The sequence below is a fragment of the Triturus cristatus genome, chromosome 5_1 (genome assembly GCF_964204655.1).
Source record: "Triturus cristatus chromosome 5_1, aTriCri1.1, whole genome shotgun sequence".
In the NCBI taxonomy this organism is placed as follows: domain Eukaryota; kingdom Metazoa; phylum Chordata; class Amphibia; order Caudata; family Salamandridae; genus Triturus; species Triturus cristatus.
This window is the reverse complement of record NC_140587.1, coordinates 868,214,457-868,227,973: the sequence shown is the minus strand read 5'-3', so window position 1 is coordinate 868,227,973 and position 13,517 is coordinate 868,214,457. Positions and strand designations below refer to the sequence as shown.

General features: G+C 45.1%; 1 protein-coding gene across 2 annotated transcripts in view; it reads right to left on the bottom strand.

Moving 5' to 3' along the window:
* Positions 1-539: 539 nt before the first annotated feature.
* The window catches only part of SOCS6 (suppressor of cytokine signaling 6), a 151,143-nt gene continuing 138,165 nt past the window's right edge, over positions 540-13,517 (bottom strand). For both annotated transcript variants that reach the window (XM_085605906.1, XM_085605905.1), the window contains exon 2: positions 540-3,084. In XM_085605906.1, the coding sequence (XP_085462032.1) occupies positions 1,348-2,949 (1,602 nt within the window). In that variant the 5' untranslated portion in view covers positions 2,950-3,084 and the 3' untranslated portion in view covers positions 540-1,347. The remainder of the gene's footprint in view (positions 3,085-13,517) is intronic.

The following is a 13,517-nucleotide window of genomic DNA, read 5'->3' as shown; positions in this document are numbered from 1 at the left end:
CACATACCTACAGATGATTTTCTGGACCTTTTTCTCTAATGAATTCACTGGGAAGAGGAGTCTAAAGACCACCATTAAAAAGAAGCAATACTGGACAAGATTAGAATCTATACAATCGAATATTATAATGAAACCTCAGGTTCATTCTCTAGAAGCAACAATATTTTTCTGCATTATAATGTACTGCAACTTACAGCAAGTCTAGCACTTTGGTGAGTAACTTAAAATCTGAATAGACTATCAAACTATATTCACAATAAAAACTATTTCACTGGTATGGATAAAACAGTAAATAAAATGTAATTTAAAATATTTATAAGAGATACCAAATCGTTAATGTATACCGAAACATAATGAAAAAAATAAACAATATGTTGACCATATATGCAAATGCGAAATAATTGTGAAATAATTGTTGAAGCATTGTGGAGAAAGAAAGTCAAATATGGATTTTCAGTTGGAATTATCCATTAGGTACAGAACATCCATATATAATGACCTTAAGATTTCACTGACAGAGTCCACAAAAATCCTGTTCATGTTTTTCGAATTATTTATTAAAGCAGTAGGCCTTGCAAATTATGTACAAAATGGGCATCTGGCATGCAGCCTCTGTTAAACTCTACTAAACAAGGATTTTATGAATGTTGGGTCTTTGCAGGTGTTGAGCAAACACTGGGTCTGTACCTTCTAAAACATATGCACAACTGCTATGCAATCCCTTTTATAGAAACTTAATCAAGACTTAATTTTAGAAACCTCCCGGAACTGACAAGGCCGCATATCAACTCCACAGAGGACTATGCGATTTAATGCCCAAAAGACAATATTTAGATTAAAAAATTGAGACAGTCTAGAAGAATTTAAACCTGAACTGTCAAACTAATCAAATGGCATGTGTGGGTTTTTTTCTTTTCTTTTTTTTTTTTCTCAAAGATCACCGACAGGGCTTCTGCTTTAAAGATCAATAAAAGATTAATTACAAAACACAAGGAACAATTAACATGTTTTAGGTCAACTGTAGTTGAATATAAATGTAATGTGCTTCTCGATGCATATAAATCACAGTGGATAGCAGCAAAGAACTTGAAAAATATAGGAGAATCTCATTCACATTGTTATTTTTTTTGTACACTGGATGACAGAAAAGTAGCAATTCCACACTTTTGAAATCCTTCAGAGATTATTTTCAACATCTCCAAAGGAGAAGAAAAAAATAAATCAACATAATTTCCCCCAGCAAACCAATTTTGTTGAGGCAGCAAAAGTTTCTGATCGCAGTTTGTAAACCATATTTGAATCACTATTTTGTTCCCAAAGTGCAAGATGCAAGATTCCACCAAGCATTCAGTAGTGCTTTTCCTGCAAATAGTCCTTCATTTTGTTTGGCAAAGGTAGTTTCTGAATCAGGTCTATTCTGGTATATTGGCGTATGACAAAGCGGCACAGGTACTGTAAGGAGCGCACCTGCATGAATCGTGAAACCGGATTTGTTAATCGGACAGGATATGTGGCAGAGCCAGGCAACCGGGACCGTGAGTAGCAGAATGCTCCATTTTCAGAATCTCTGATTGAATGTTCAATTAGATCCACTATAGAGGTGTGCCCTTCCACGTCTGGTTGTTCATAAAAGCTAAACCTACCATTAGAATGCTCAATTCTAGTGTGGAGTGTTTTCCCATGAGACCGAAAACTTAAGCTTAACAGATAACGGTCATCAGAGCTGTCTCTAACAAGGAAAGAGCCATCTTGTACATTAGCAAGCTTTTCTTCTGCCTCCCAACGTGTGATAGGGCCCCAGTACCATCCCTGTTTTGCAAGCTTTTTTAGTTCCTCCGTAAGGCTAGTCACCACCAAATGCCCATTGTTTTGGACGGAGTCATATACTCTTCCAACTCCAGGGGCAGAATGAGGGTCAAAATTTAAATGACAGCGCATACTCTCTGCAACATGGGCATCTGTGCCATTCAGTCCACTGAAGTTACTTTGGATTTGACTATTCGGCATCGGAGGTAGCAATGGGGAGAGTGGAGGGACATCACGAATATCTCTTGGGCTTTGCAATAAAACCCCTGTGGTACCAATCAACAAGCTATCAACTGCATGGTGTGCAAAGATGTCTTGAGGAACCATAACATCATGGGCCACATGTTGGTGGTCTTCTTGAAAACTGATACTCCCCAGGGAGGGAACGGTGGAAACCTCCATGGGAGAAGAGCTATCCAGACAAAAGGGACGTGGCCCTTCTAATGGGTACATTCCATCATCTAAAGGCACATTGTAATGTATGTAGTCCTGAGGCATGACTCCTATAACTACAGGCAAATGTTCATCCATATGAAGATGCAAGTCTCCATTTTGAGATCCTGCACTTTTTAATGCATTGTTCTGTTCTTGAAATACGTTGTCTGACTGCAAGTCATGGAAGTCTTTCCGAACACCATTGAGTGATGGGCTAGGGATAGAGGAGTGTACCAATGCTTTCACTTTTACTTCCATTTTGATACAAGTCTCCTCAGAGTTGGTAGATCGTAGGGGCCAAGGGGTTGGGCTGTAATGGTGGGTCCTAAGTGAGGTGGATCTTAAAGGTCTTTGAGCACGGACGTCTTTCAACATTATTGGGGCTGAAGAGGAAGAGAAAGTGTCATCTTCAACTGAGCTAACCGATGCATTGCCTTTCCCCTTCTGCTTTTGCTTTGCTGACAGACGACGCTTTAGTGTACCCATCAAACTCTCACTTTTTGTTCTGATTTTTCCACCACTGTTCTCATCTTCACAGTTTACTTCACAGCTCGACATGTCTTTGCCATAGCAGCTGCCAAACAAGGAATCATCTTTGCAGAAGTCATTGGTAAGTGATTGTTGCTGAACCACTACAAAATCACCATCCTCTTTACTTTTGTTTAAATTGAAAGACTTGCGAATTGTTTTTAGGCTAATCTTCTTCATGGTGGTAAACTATTTAATCCATTGAATCCACCAAACTACTTGTTCCCGTGGCTTTCCCAAAAGAACGTCAGAATGCAGCTGCTTCTTCATTCACAAAGCTATTCAGCGTCATTTAACTTCAACAGCCATTTCCTCCTACAAGTAAGAAAAAAAAGCAATGGATTACTTAAAATTACTGATCTTGTTTTCCCAAAAGCATAATTTCCAACTTATGACAATGTTAGTTTCTTTAACTGCTGCACCTGAATAGTTAAACTCTTCTTCATACTTCGAACATCTAAAATTCTGGAGGGAGCATTAACAGCAATATCTTCCACCGAGTGTCAAGGAATACAAGACTGTGAATGAGGTATTGTCCACTAATGCCCTGGTGCTACATTAGAGTTCTAATGTGGAAAATGCCCAGAGGATGATGATCAAAACAATGCACTATTATGTAGTCAGCTTTCCACCCCCTACCACCACCTCTATTTCTAAATGACTTTGTAAACCATAAGGGTTGAAAGAGCAGTAGTTGTATTTCAAGGGATCACACATATTAAAGTGTGCCTGGTGCCCCTCATTGCCATCTCCAACTTACCTCACCATATCCCAAACGTAAAATATTCTAGTCTATAAACATTTTGTTTTGGATATACAAAATACAGTAAATATCACAATTTCAAGAATAATAATGCATAATCCACACTTCAAATAAGCTAATGAAATCACCATAAATCAATGAAACAGATTCTGATAAATTCATGACAAAAGTGCATTAAACAATCAGGGCATTGGAAATTCTTCCTGTAACTTATCAACCAGCAGATAAAACCAATATTCCCAGCAGCAGGTATTTATCATTTTGGAATACAAAGGAAAGGATGGGAAAGATTTCCTAAAAGAGGTGCTGGCAGGCCATGCAGTAACCCAGGGTTCTCCAGTCGGTCCTGGAGGGCCGGATCCATGCCAGATAACTACATTTATCTAAATGGAGATTTGCTAAAAATCTGGCATGGATCAGGAATGACTTTGGAGAACCCTGCAGTAACCGATTACACAATGAGAAGAATTTTCATGGAAAATTAAGATGCATCCCTTCATCGGTGATACTGAAATATCGGTAGGATTAAGGAGAAGGCCAATTTAATTATTGAGAGGATTCAAAATTGAATCCCAAAAACAGTTTAACCTAAGATAAGACCAAAACATAGTTTTCCAATTACGCTTTGATTTTCGCTCACAGAGTGGACAAGTGGTTCATATTAAAGAAATTTCATTTCATTTAAACAGGGTGTAATGTAGTAACCACCTGTTTAACCCCTTCCATGCTCATGACGGAACGGTTCCGTCATGAGCCACGGTTGAGCTGTGCTCATGACGGAACCGTTCCGTCATGGTCCCGCCCGCGCTCGAACCCTTCAGCACCGCGGCGGAATTCGCCCAGCGCTGAAGGGGTTAAAAACATACAAAGTGGCAAGGAGCAAATATTCATTGAAGGAGGAGTTGGTTTATTAATAATGTACTACTCTCCGTCACAGTACACTTAATGTTTCTCAAATCTTCCCATTTACTTCTGATTTGCGTCAATTCATTTAATGATTCTCCTTGTAGCCTCTTATACCACATCTGCATCCTAAACCAGGTGTTTGTGAGAGTACAACTTACTCACCAATTCTTTTGATTGCACAAAATATCCTCACCTGAGGGCCTTGAGTATAAGTTGCTATTGTAGGTATAATAAATAAAACCAGACAACGTTTTTCACCTTATTAAACGGGCAAAATCTTTAAAGAGCGAGCTGGTGAAAAGATCTCCAATTTTATTTTGCTAACATGGACACCTTTTCATCTTTCAGCAAAGGCATGGGTACCACCTAAAGACAGTTACTGCAATCTTTAAGTAAAGTCACAGCATGGCAAGCTGGGGTTCCAAATACCCGATAGAACAATGACCCGGTGGAGTATTATGTGGTGATGCAGGTTAGGCTTCACCATGCAATCCTCTCCCAATACCCAAAGATGGTCCTTGGAGGCACAATATTAAATCCTGGTAGAGTGGCAAATAGCATTCAGGCTACATGTGTTAAGCATTTCAGAGTACCAACATGGACAATAAGTAATTGACATGAAACCCAAGAAATCTGACACCAATTTATAAAAATAAAGCAGATTTTTTTTATATAAATGTAGACATCAAAAGGAAGTCACTCAGATAATTATAACCGTGGTTATGGATTTTAGAAGCAATTGAAATCAGTGCAAAACAGTACTAAAAAACGTTATCATTACAGTCAATGGAAAAAAGCTCTAGTGACAGTCAGTCACTTGCAGGTCGAGTTACTTGAAACCCCAGGAGGGTAAAAGGGATGCAGGTCCAGGACCACGACAGTCAGTTCGATTTTACAAACCTCGAGAATCCCGTGGGCAGAGTTGGCCGGGCAGTTCTTGGTGCTGAAGCGCGAAAAGCGGGGAGCTGGTTTTACAGCCTCCACTGTGCTGGTAGGGAACTGTGAGCAAAACATTGACAAAGCCACTGCTGACGTGTGATGAAGGTTTTGCGCTGTCCCCTCAAGGTTTCAGCATCAATTAAAGGTGATGGGTGTCAGGCTGGCGACTAACAAGCCTTGGCAGCGGTAAGCTCAGCAGAAAGTTATTTCAACATCCGGAGGAAATGGTAGCCACCTGAAACTTGCTGTAGGTGCGGACTAAGTTTCCCAGAATGCACTGGACCATCTCCTTATGGGCGCTGCTTAGGAGGGCCTTATGGCCAGCGATTCTTTGGTTCTAGTATGTTGTTTTAACGTGCAGTGTGCAGGGGAATAGTGCCACTAGTCCAGGGGAATCTGGAGTTACCTTTGGTTCTCAAAGGGGTACCTCCGTCAGGGGGGAACCAGTATTTGGACCAGGACGAGTCGCACATTTTAAGTGAGGTTGCCACAGGTGCAGAGTATCACACCTTTGGTTTGTGCAGCTCCTGTTGTAGACTCTGGTCTCTTCTTGTGTCCTTTGTTGCAAGTCAGTTCAGAACTGAGGTTTTGGTGTTGGGGGTAGCCCTTAAATCATAGATTTAGGAGCATAAGGGGTGGGTGTAAGTGGCCAATGGGCTACTCGCACCAATGGCTAATCAGCCCCTAAGGTGAACACATCTGGGGCGTCACCTTTTCAACCCAGAACCCTCCATTCTGCCACTTTTAAAAATGGCAGAAACCTTTCTTAGCTGTAGAGACCATGTAGCCCACCCTAGAGGTGTGGCTAGCCTTTTGGGGGTGGACACCTCCTGAACACCACCTAGTTTTCCAATTTGCCAAGGTGCCACTTCACTAGCCATCCTGTAAGAAGGGAGATGTGACCTCCTTCCCATCCAGGCCATTGTGTCAAACTCCTAGAAGTGTTTTACATCTCCTGGCAGGGGGTTAGATTCCTCTCTTGGCTGCAGCAGCTGCTGGCCCACAGCCACAGTGCATTACAAATTATATTAACATAACAGAGCACAGGAAAGGCTGGGGCAACCATGTGGGCAACATCGAAGATAGCCACCTGGGTGCATGCCACATCGTCCTAGACACGAGTCATGTCAGGGGTGATGAGGCACGTTGTTTGATCCAAACATGACATATTTCAGCAGTAGCGTAATGAAGCTGGCTATCTCGCCTGGCTGCCAGCCCATGTTTTCTTATGGACTGGTATCACTTATAGTAGCTTTTATTGGTAAAGGCCACTATGGGGGACATATAAGCTTGCACTTCCATAGCCTCACCTTTCATATAATGTACCTAGTCTCGTGAGCTCAGGGGGCCTGCCTTAGGGGTGACTGGTCTATAATAAAAATAGTGCATGGACTTTGCCACACATGGCGAGGGCGCAGTCGAGTTCGAGAAGTCTGCACTGCAATTGCAGGCATGCTGTCAGACATTTTACCTGGGTCACTCCAGGTGGCACAGTGCTTCAAGCCCTGGTGACCCAGTTAACAACCATGCCCTGGTGACCACTGCTACCATATACTAGGGACTTATAAGGGAGATAAAGTCCTTGACAATAGGGGCTGCCGATTCACATGTATCAGTTTTAGGGAGACAGCACTGGCAATGAACAGCACGCTCCAGTGCACTTACAGAGTCTAACCATCAGCCATGAACCAGACTGCAAAGCACAAATTCAAACATAAAATGAATGATATTGTCTCAGAAAGTCATTATTTTTTTTCCTGTACGTGCACAGAGCTATGAGAATAAGCAAAATGCTTGGAGGTCATGGTCAAGACCATGCCGTGCACCCAAAGTGCTTTTGTCTGGTGGGGCAAGTGGGCTGGGCACAGTATTTGCCCAAAGACCAAACCCTGAGCACTGGGCATGGCTAAAGGTCCTACAAAGTGGACTGGGGTTGAGAGAAACTAGGCCTATGAAGTGGCCAAATCACACTCTCCAAGCTGACTGAGCAGAGCTGAAGACACAACAGGCTCTTTAAAGAGGGGGCATGAGCCAGGAAATACAAGGCAAACATTGCTGAACAGGATTCCGACAGCATTCTTTCCTTTTTGGTTTTTGGTTCTAATTAACAGTCACATTCTCATGTTTTTACTAAATGAGAATGGTATGTAAAGTTATTCCCCTCCTGCCTCTTGACAAAACGTCCCCCAGGCACCTATTAGGTCACACCTGGACTACATTAAATCCTGATATTTAGGCATATTGAAATTTCAGTTTGTCTGCTACTTATTCAAAATGTTACGGAAAGGCTATTGCTGAATCTACCTTCACATCATCCATAACTCTTCCTTTCTGTACCTTACACTGGCTGCTAGCAGCAAACATTTTATCACGACATAATGTTCCATTATTACTGTTACTGAAACAGTCATTCCTTTGGAAACCATCTGAAATCCCAACCTCATAGGTGCTGCATATTAGTACTAGAAAACAGGAAGAGGTACTAAAGTGCAGGTAAGTAAAAAGTTGCTAAAGAAAGTAAGAAATGTGCTATAATATTGACAGGAGTAAAGAAAACGCACAGGGGACAAAATAGGGTGGATAGACTGTGGAATAGGAAAAGAGGATGAAAGCATTGGAAAGATTAGTGTGGGATTAGCTTGCCTCAAACAAGACAAAGAGGGCAGACAGGGAGAATGAAGGAGAATTCAACATCCCTCAACATAATGAAAAAGCAGGGACCTATGTAATGCTAGGAAGAGGGTGCGGGGCGTGAAATGACACTTTATTTTGTTTAAACAACATGTGATAATTGCAAAAAAGGAATTGGAGCGGTTTCAACAGTTTAGGTTTTATATCCTAGAAATTTGATTTATTTAGGAAAAACACTGAGGAAAAAATCTGTACACAAAATGTCTCTTCACTATCACACGCAACAACTGGAAAACCTTACAGTAGATTAATTGGTGTCCTTTCAGTGACTCTTGGATGGAAGCATAATTACATTTCCTGGCATAGTCAGAATCTATGGGAAATCTCAGGTCAAGTTTAAACGAAACTACAGAGTATGAGCTTATCTGACAAGCTGGGACGGACATATAGCTAGCACTGGAAAAACTGATGCACACATTTACTGGAGTCCCTTTCACAACTACTGGTGAAATGCAGAGATTAAAGGCAGGATCTTGCAGAGTTTGTAAAGAGATTAAACCAGCAGCTCACCAACACTCTTACAGGAGAAGTGAAGTGGTTTAAGAGTGGTGGGTGGTTGTTTTAGCCTAAAGTTGGACTAAATGGAAGAGAGAACCTAACTGATATGAAAGAAGGCTTGCATTTGTTAGAAAATAGGAAAAGAGAACAATGCCCTATAAAGGGAACAATTTAAGCAGTCTTCAATGTCCAGACCTTGGGAAATTAATAGATTAAAGCAGGCAAGAAAAATAAAGCTGGCATCGGAGCGCAGAGGGGTGGAAGATGCTAATTGGATAAAATTAAGAGAGGCTGCACAGTCCGGTGACTAACGTAAATACTAGGTTTTAATGGTCAAGTATTGTGATGGTAGAACTAAGGCAATAGCCACTTTAATAACCGATGTAGAATGGACCACATACATCTCTTAGTTATTAGCATTACACCCTTTGGCTGGGTTGTATCCAGATTTTGCCTTTGATTCCCCCATGAAGGGCAATTACGCCCCCCCCACCCTCGTGTAAGGAAATAGAGTTTTATTAAAGGGGCAGGGTATTCAGATGCGATGGACCCAGATAACTTACCAATAGCTAAAGTCAAACAAGATAGCGCAGCATGGGCACAATTTCTGTGTCCGGTATTTTCTTACTGCTACGCACATGAGACGATTCTGCAGTCTTGGAAGGGAAGTATTGTGGTCCCATTATACAAAACGGGTCCTGAAAATTCCCCTGCTACCTTAGGCAGATCGCATTATTGGATGCAACCTGAAACTTGTTTGCCAAAAGCATACATCTCCACCTTCAGGACTGGGCTTTTGGAAACGGCTTTGTCCCTGCAGAGCAAGACGGGTTCCGCAGACATAGTGGTACCCTAGACAATATTACCGCTCTGCAAACTTTCATTAAAAAAAAAACCCAATGAGCAGGAGTATGGCCTTATGTGCGGCCTTTATAGATTTCTCCATGGCTTTTGACGGGGTTGACTGGGGGACACTGTGGAGAAAACTTACCCGCAATGGGGGTTCCCATGCACCTGCTCTGATTGATCATCGCATTGCATTCCTCCACCTGGACTCCGGTCCCGATTAGAGGTACCCAGGGCTTGTCAAGTAAAGTAGAGACTCACAATGGGCTGACCCCGGCTAACCAGTGCTTAAGTGCATGTACTCTCTACTCAAAACATGGTAAAATTGGCTTACCGGCAATTAACATTTAATTCACTCACAGATCCCTAGTAAAGTAAACTACATGTGCCCAGGTCCTGTAAACTAAATGTTACTAGTGGGCCTGCAGCATCGATTGTGCCACCTACTTCAAAAGCCATTTAAACAGATTCTCAGGCCTACCACTGCAGAGATTGTATGTGCAGTTTTAAACTGTTATGTCGAACTGGCAAGTTATCCATCTTGCCAGGTCCAAACCTTCCTTTTTAATACATATGTCATATACAGTTGACAACCTAGGGGCAGGGTGCAGTGTATTTAAATAGTTGGGACATGTACTTTCAAGGTTACATTTCTTTTTTCACTACTGCAAGGCAGATCTCTTATAGGTTAACATTGTGGTTACTTTATTACAGCTTACAAGTGTAATTTCCAACTGGGAACAGAGGGGACTCCCAAGTTTGGCATCTCTGGAATCACTATTTAAAAACCCAAATTATGGTGAAGTTAGATTTTAAACTATAATTCAGAAAATGCCACTTTTATAAAGTTGGCATTTTCTTACTAGAGCCATTTGAGGCCTTCTAGTTGTCTCTGAATAAGTGTCTGGGGTATGTATCAACCGGGTGTTGTGCAATACCTTCAGACAGCCACACACAAAGGGAACTTAGGTGCGACTGATGGGCCATCCTGAGCAGGATTGGAGGGAGGAGCTGACTCTTACACCTGAATGGGCTGGGGTCTGTCCCCACACCAAGGGCTGCATACTCCCCTGTAGTGAGTCTGGAGCCAGGGCAGAGACTCTGTGCTCTTCAAGGGCCTCTCTTTGAAGTCTTCCCCACTTCAAAGGCATAGCTGGGTATAAGGACTGGACCCCTGACACCACCAACTCAGTACACGTCTGGACCCGTGGATACTCTGCTAGGAAGAAGGACTGCTTTGCTGCTACAAGGACTGTCTATCTGCTGGGCTGCTACTCTGCGGGACTCCTGCTCTGCTGTGCTGACCTGCTGTCCTCTTGCTTGGGAGTGAGAAGGACTGGAACCGCATCGCTCCACTACAGAACAAGAATGACTTAAAGATCTTGTCCACTTGCCTCCGGTTGGAAGTCTCACGGACATCAAAGACTTCAATCAGGAGGAGCCTAGCGCGCAACCAAGATGGCCGCGTAGGTGCGAGGCTCCCGAGGACCTCCGCAACCTCCCACGTTTATCCTGTCTTCATCCTGAATCGGTTGAGGGGACTGTGTCGGTGAGCCTGAGCCGAGGTGGTACCCGTTTTCCGTTTTCGAATCGGACCCCGGGTGCCGGGGTGAGCACCGACTGAAGTTTGCGGCCTACTTCTCTCCTGACCCCGGATTCGAGTTTGGGGGCGACCCAGTGGCGAAGTGAACAACAACGGCGGGCTGGGCCTGGCGAGTCGCGTACCCCACACTTTCACTTTCGCTTTTGAGTCCCCTTGCCAGCATCGCAAGTGGGATTACGGCGCTTCTTTGTGTGGGGGTGGCCTCGCTGGGAGACCCTGCCTGCCTGAGGTGACCCGCTCTGCCGTCCTGGGGTGACCCCCGGGGCTCTCGGCCTTGATTGCTCGCTCTCCACTGCGTGGCTGGTGAGGGTGCGAGACACACGACGATGACCACGAAGCAGGATGGGGATCGGTTGAAGGCCAAGTCGACCCGGCTTGGCACTGCACATCAGGCCAACATCATGGACCGCTACACCCTCCCGAAGGGGTCTCCCGGCGGATCGCACAAGTCCTCCGAGTGCCCCCCGGATGCCCCGGATTTGCCTAAGGATCTGACTTTGCAGGACGTCATGGGCGCCATTGCTGAGATGAAGACCTCAGTGGGCCAGCAATTTGACACCTTGGCACACAAACTCGACGCGGTCCTTATCGATGTTAACCTTGTCAGAGCCGATCTCTCTAAGACAAATGACCGGGTCGATTCCTTGGCCCACACCGCGTCGGGCCTCACGGCTGTTGGGTTGGGGTTGGGTATTGTTTATTTGTACCACAGGGCAGAAGTATTGTTGTGCTATTTCTAAAGTGCTCTCTGGGGGGAGATTGATCGATTTCGGCTATGATGGGGGGTAGGGGACTGAGTCTTTTGTCCTGGAATGTCAATGGACTGGGGGACAGGATAAAACGGGGGGGTGGTCCTGCAGTTCTTAAAACGAATTTCACCCGATATAGTATTTCTGCAGGAAACACACCTCATTGGCAACTCCTTTCGTGCCATGAACAGACGGGGCTATCGCCTTATAGCCCACTCGGGCTTCACGTCTGGTTCGAGGGGTGTGGGCATTATGGTTAAAACCTCGCTCCCGTTGGAAGTTGATGAGGTGCTCCATGATGACAGGGGACGATATACGGCTCTGGTGGGTAGATTGGAGGGTAGAGTGATTGTTTTCGTCTCTGTTTATGTCCCGCCAGGGTTGCAAACAACGACTTTTGCTGATCTGGGGCGCCTCCTCCTTGGCCTTCCGGAGGGGATTCTAGTGGTTGGGGGGCATTTTAACGCTGTAGTTTCCGGGACGGAGGATCGTCACCCTCCCAGGGATCTCCCCCGTGCCCAAACTTGGTTATCCGGCCTCTTGGATACCTTGGGACTGGTGGATTGTTGGCGGCTGAAACACCCTACGCAGATACATTACACCTTTCATTCCGGGGCTCATGGCAGTCTTTCGAGGCTTGATTATGTCCTTATGCCAGCGGCACAGGCGGGGAGGGTTGGGGAGGTACGACATTTGGTGCGGGGTATTTCAGACCACTCCCCGCTCCTGTTGCACTTCGACATTGTCCCGAGGGGGGAGGGGAGGGTGGTCCCGATTAATCCCTGGTACCTGCGTGACCCCACAATTCACGCAGACTTGGTTAAATCTCTTGAGCGATATTTTGAAGACAATGTGGGGTCTGTGTCATCTGCGGTCTCTCTGTGGGAGGCGTTTAAGACGGTACTCCGGGGGGAGGCCCTATCCCTCATTTCCCATTCCCGGAGGCGTGAGCGGGAGGACGTGACCCGTATTGAAACTGAGATAACTGAGTTGGAGGGTGATCTGGAGTGTGGGGTGACGGATGATAAATTGCATGCTCTCCGACTCAAGCAGGCGGACTACAAGGCCCTCGTCGCGGAAGCAGCCAGGGGCCTCAGTAGAGAGCAACAGGGGAGACTGTATGATGTGGGTGATAAGGCTGGTAAACTGATTGCGTGGCTGGATAAAAAGAAGAGAGCGAGTCGAGTTGTTCCGTCGATTGAGAAATTGGATGGTGTGTGTGTCACTGAACCAGGAGAAATTGTTGATTGCTTCGCAGAATATTTCCGTGGGGTGTATTCCCCGGTATCTTCCCGCTCGGAAGAGGATTCCCATGCCCTGCTTAAAGACATTGCGCTGCCTTCCCTTTCGGAGGAGGATAAAGTGTTGTTGGACGCGACCCCAATATCCGAGGAGATTGCCCTCGCCATACGTTCGGTCGCCTCCGGCAAGGCCATGGGTCCTAATGGCCTTCCCATCGAATTGTACAAACTACGACCAGATACGCTGGCGCCGCATCTCCGTGCTATGTTCCTCGCGGCCCGCTCGGCGGGTTCCCTCCCGCTGGACCAGCATCTGGCCACTATCGTGGTTATTCATAAGGAGGGGAGGCCGCGGGATCGGGTCACGTCTTACAGGCCCATTTCGCTGCTGAATGCGGAATTCTAGCCAAGGTGCTGGCCAATCGGCTGGTTGGCGTGGTGTGCGATCTGATTCACCAGGACCAGTCCGGCTTTATCCCTCATCGCAACACCGCGCTAAACCTGCGGCGTTT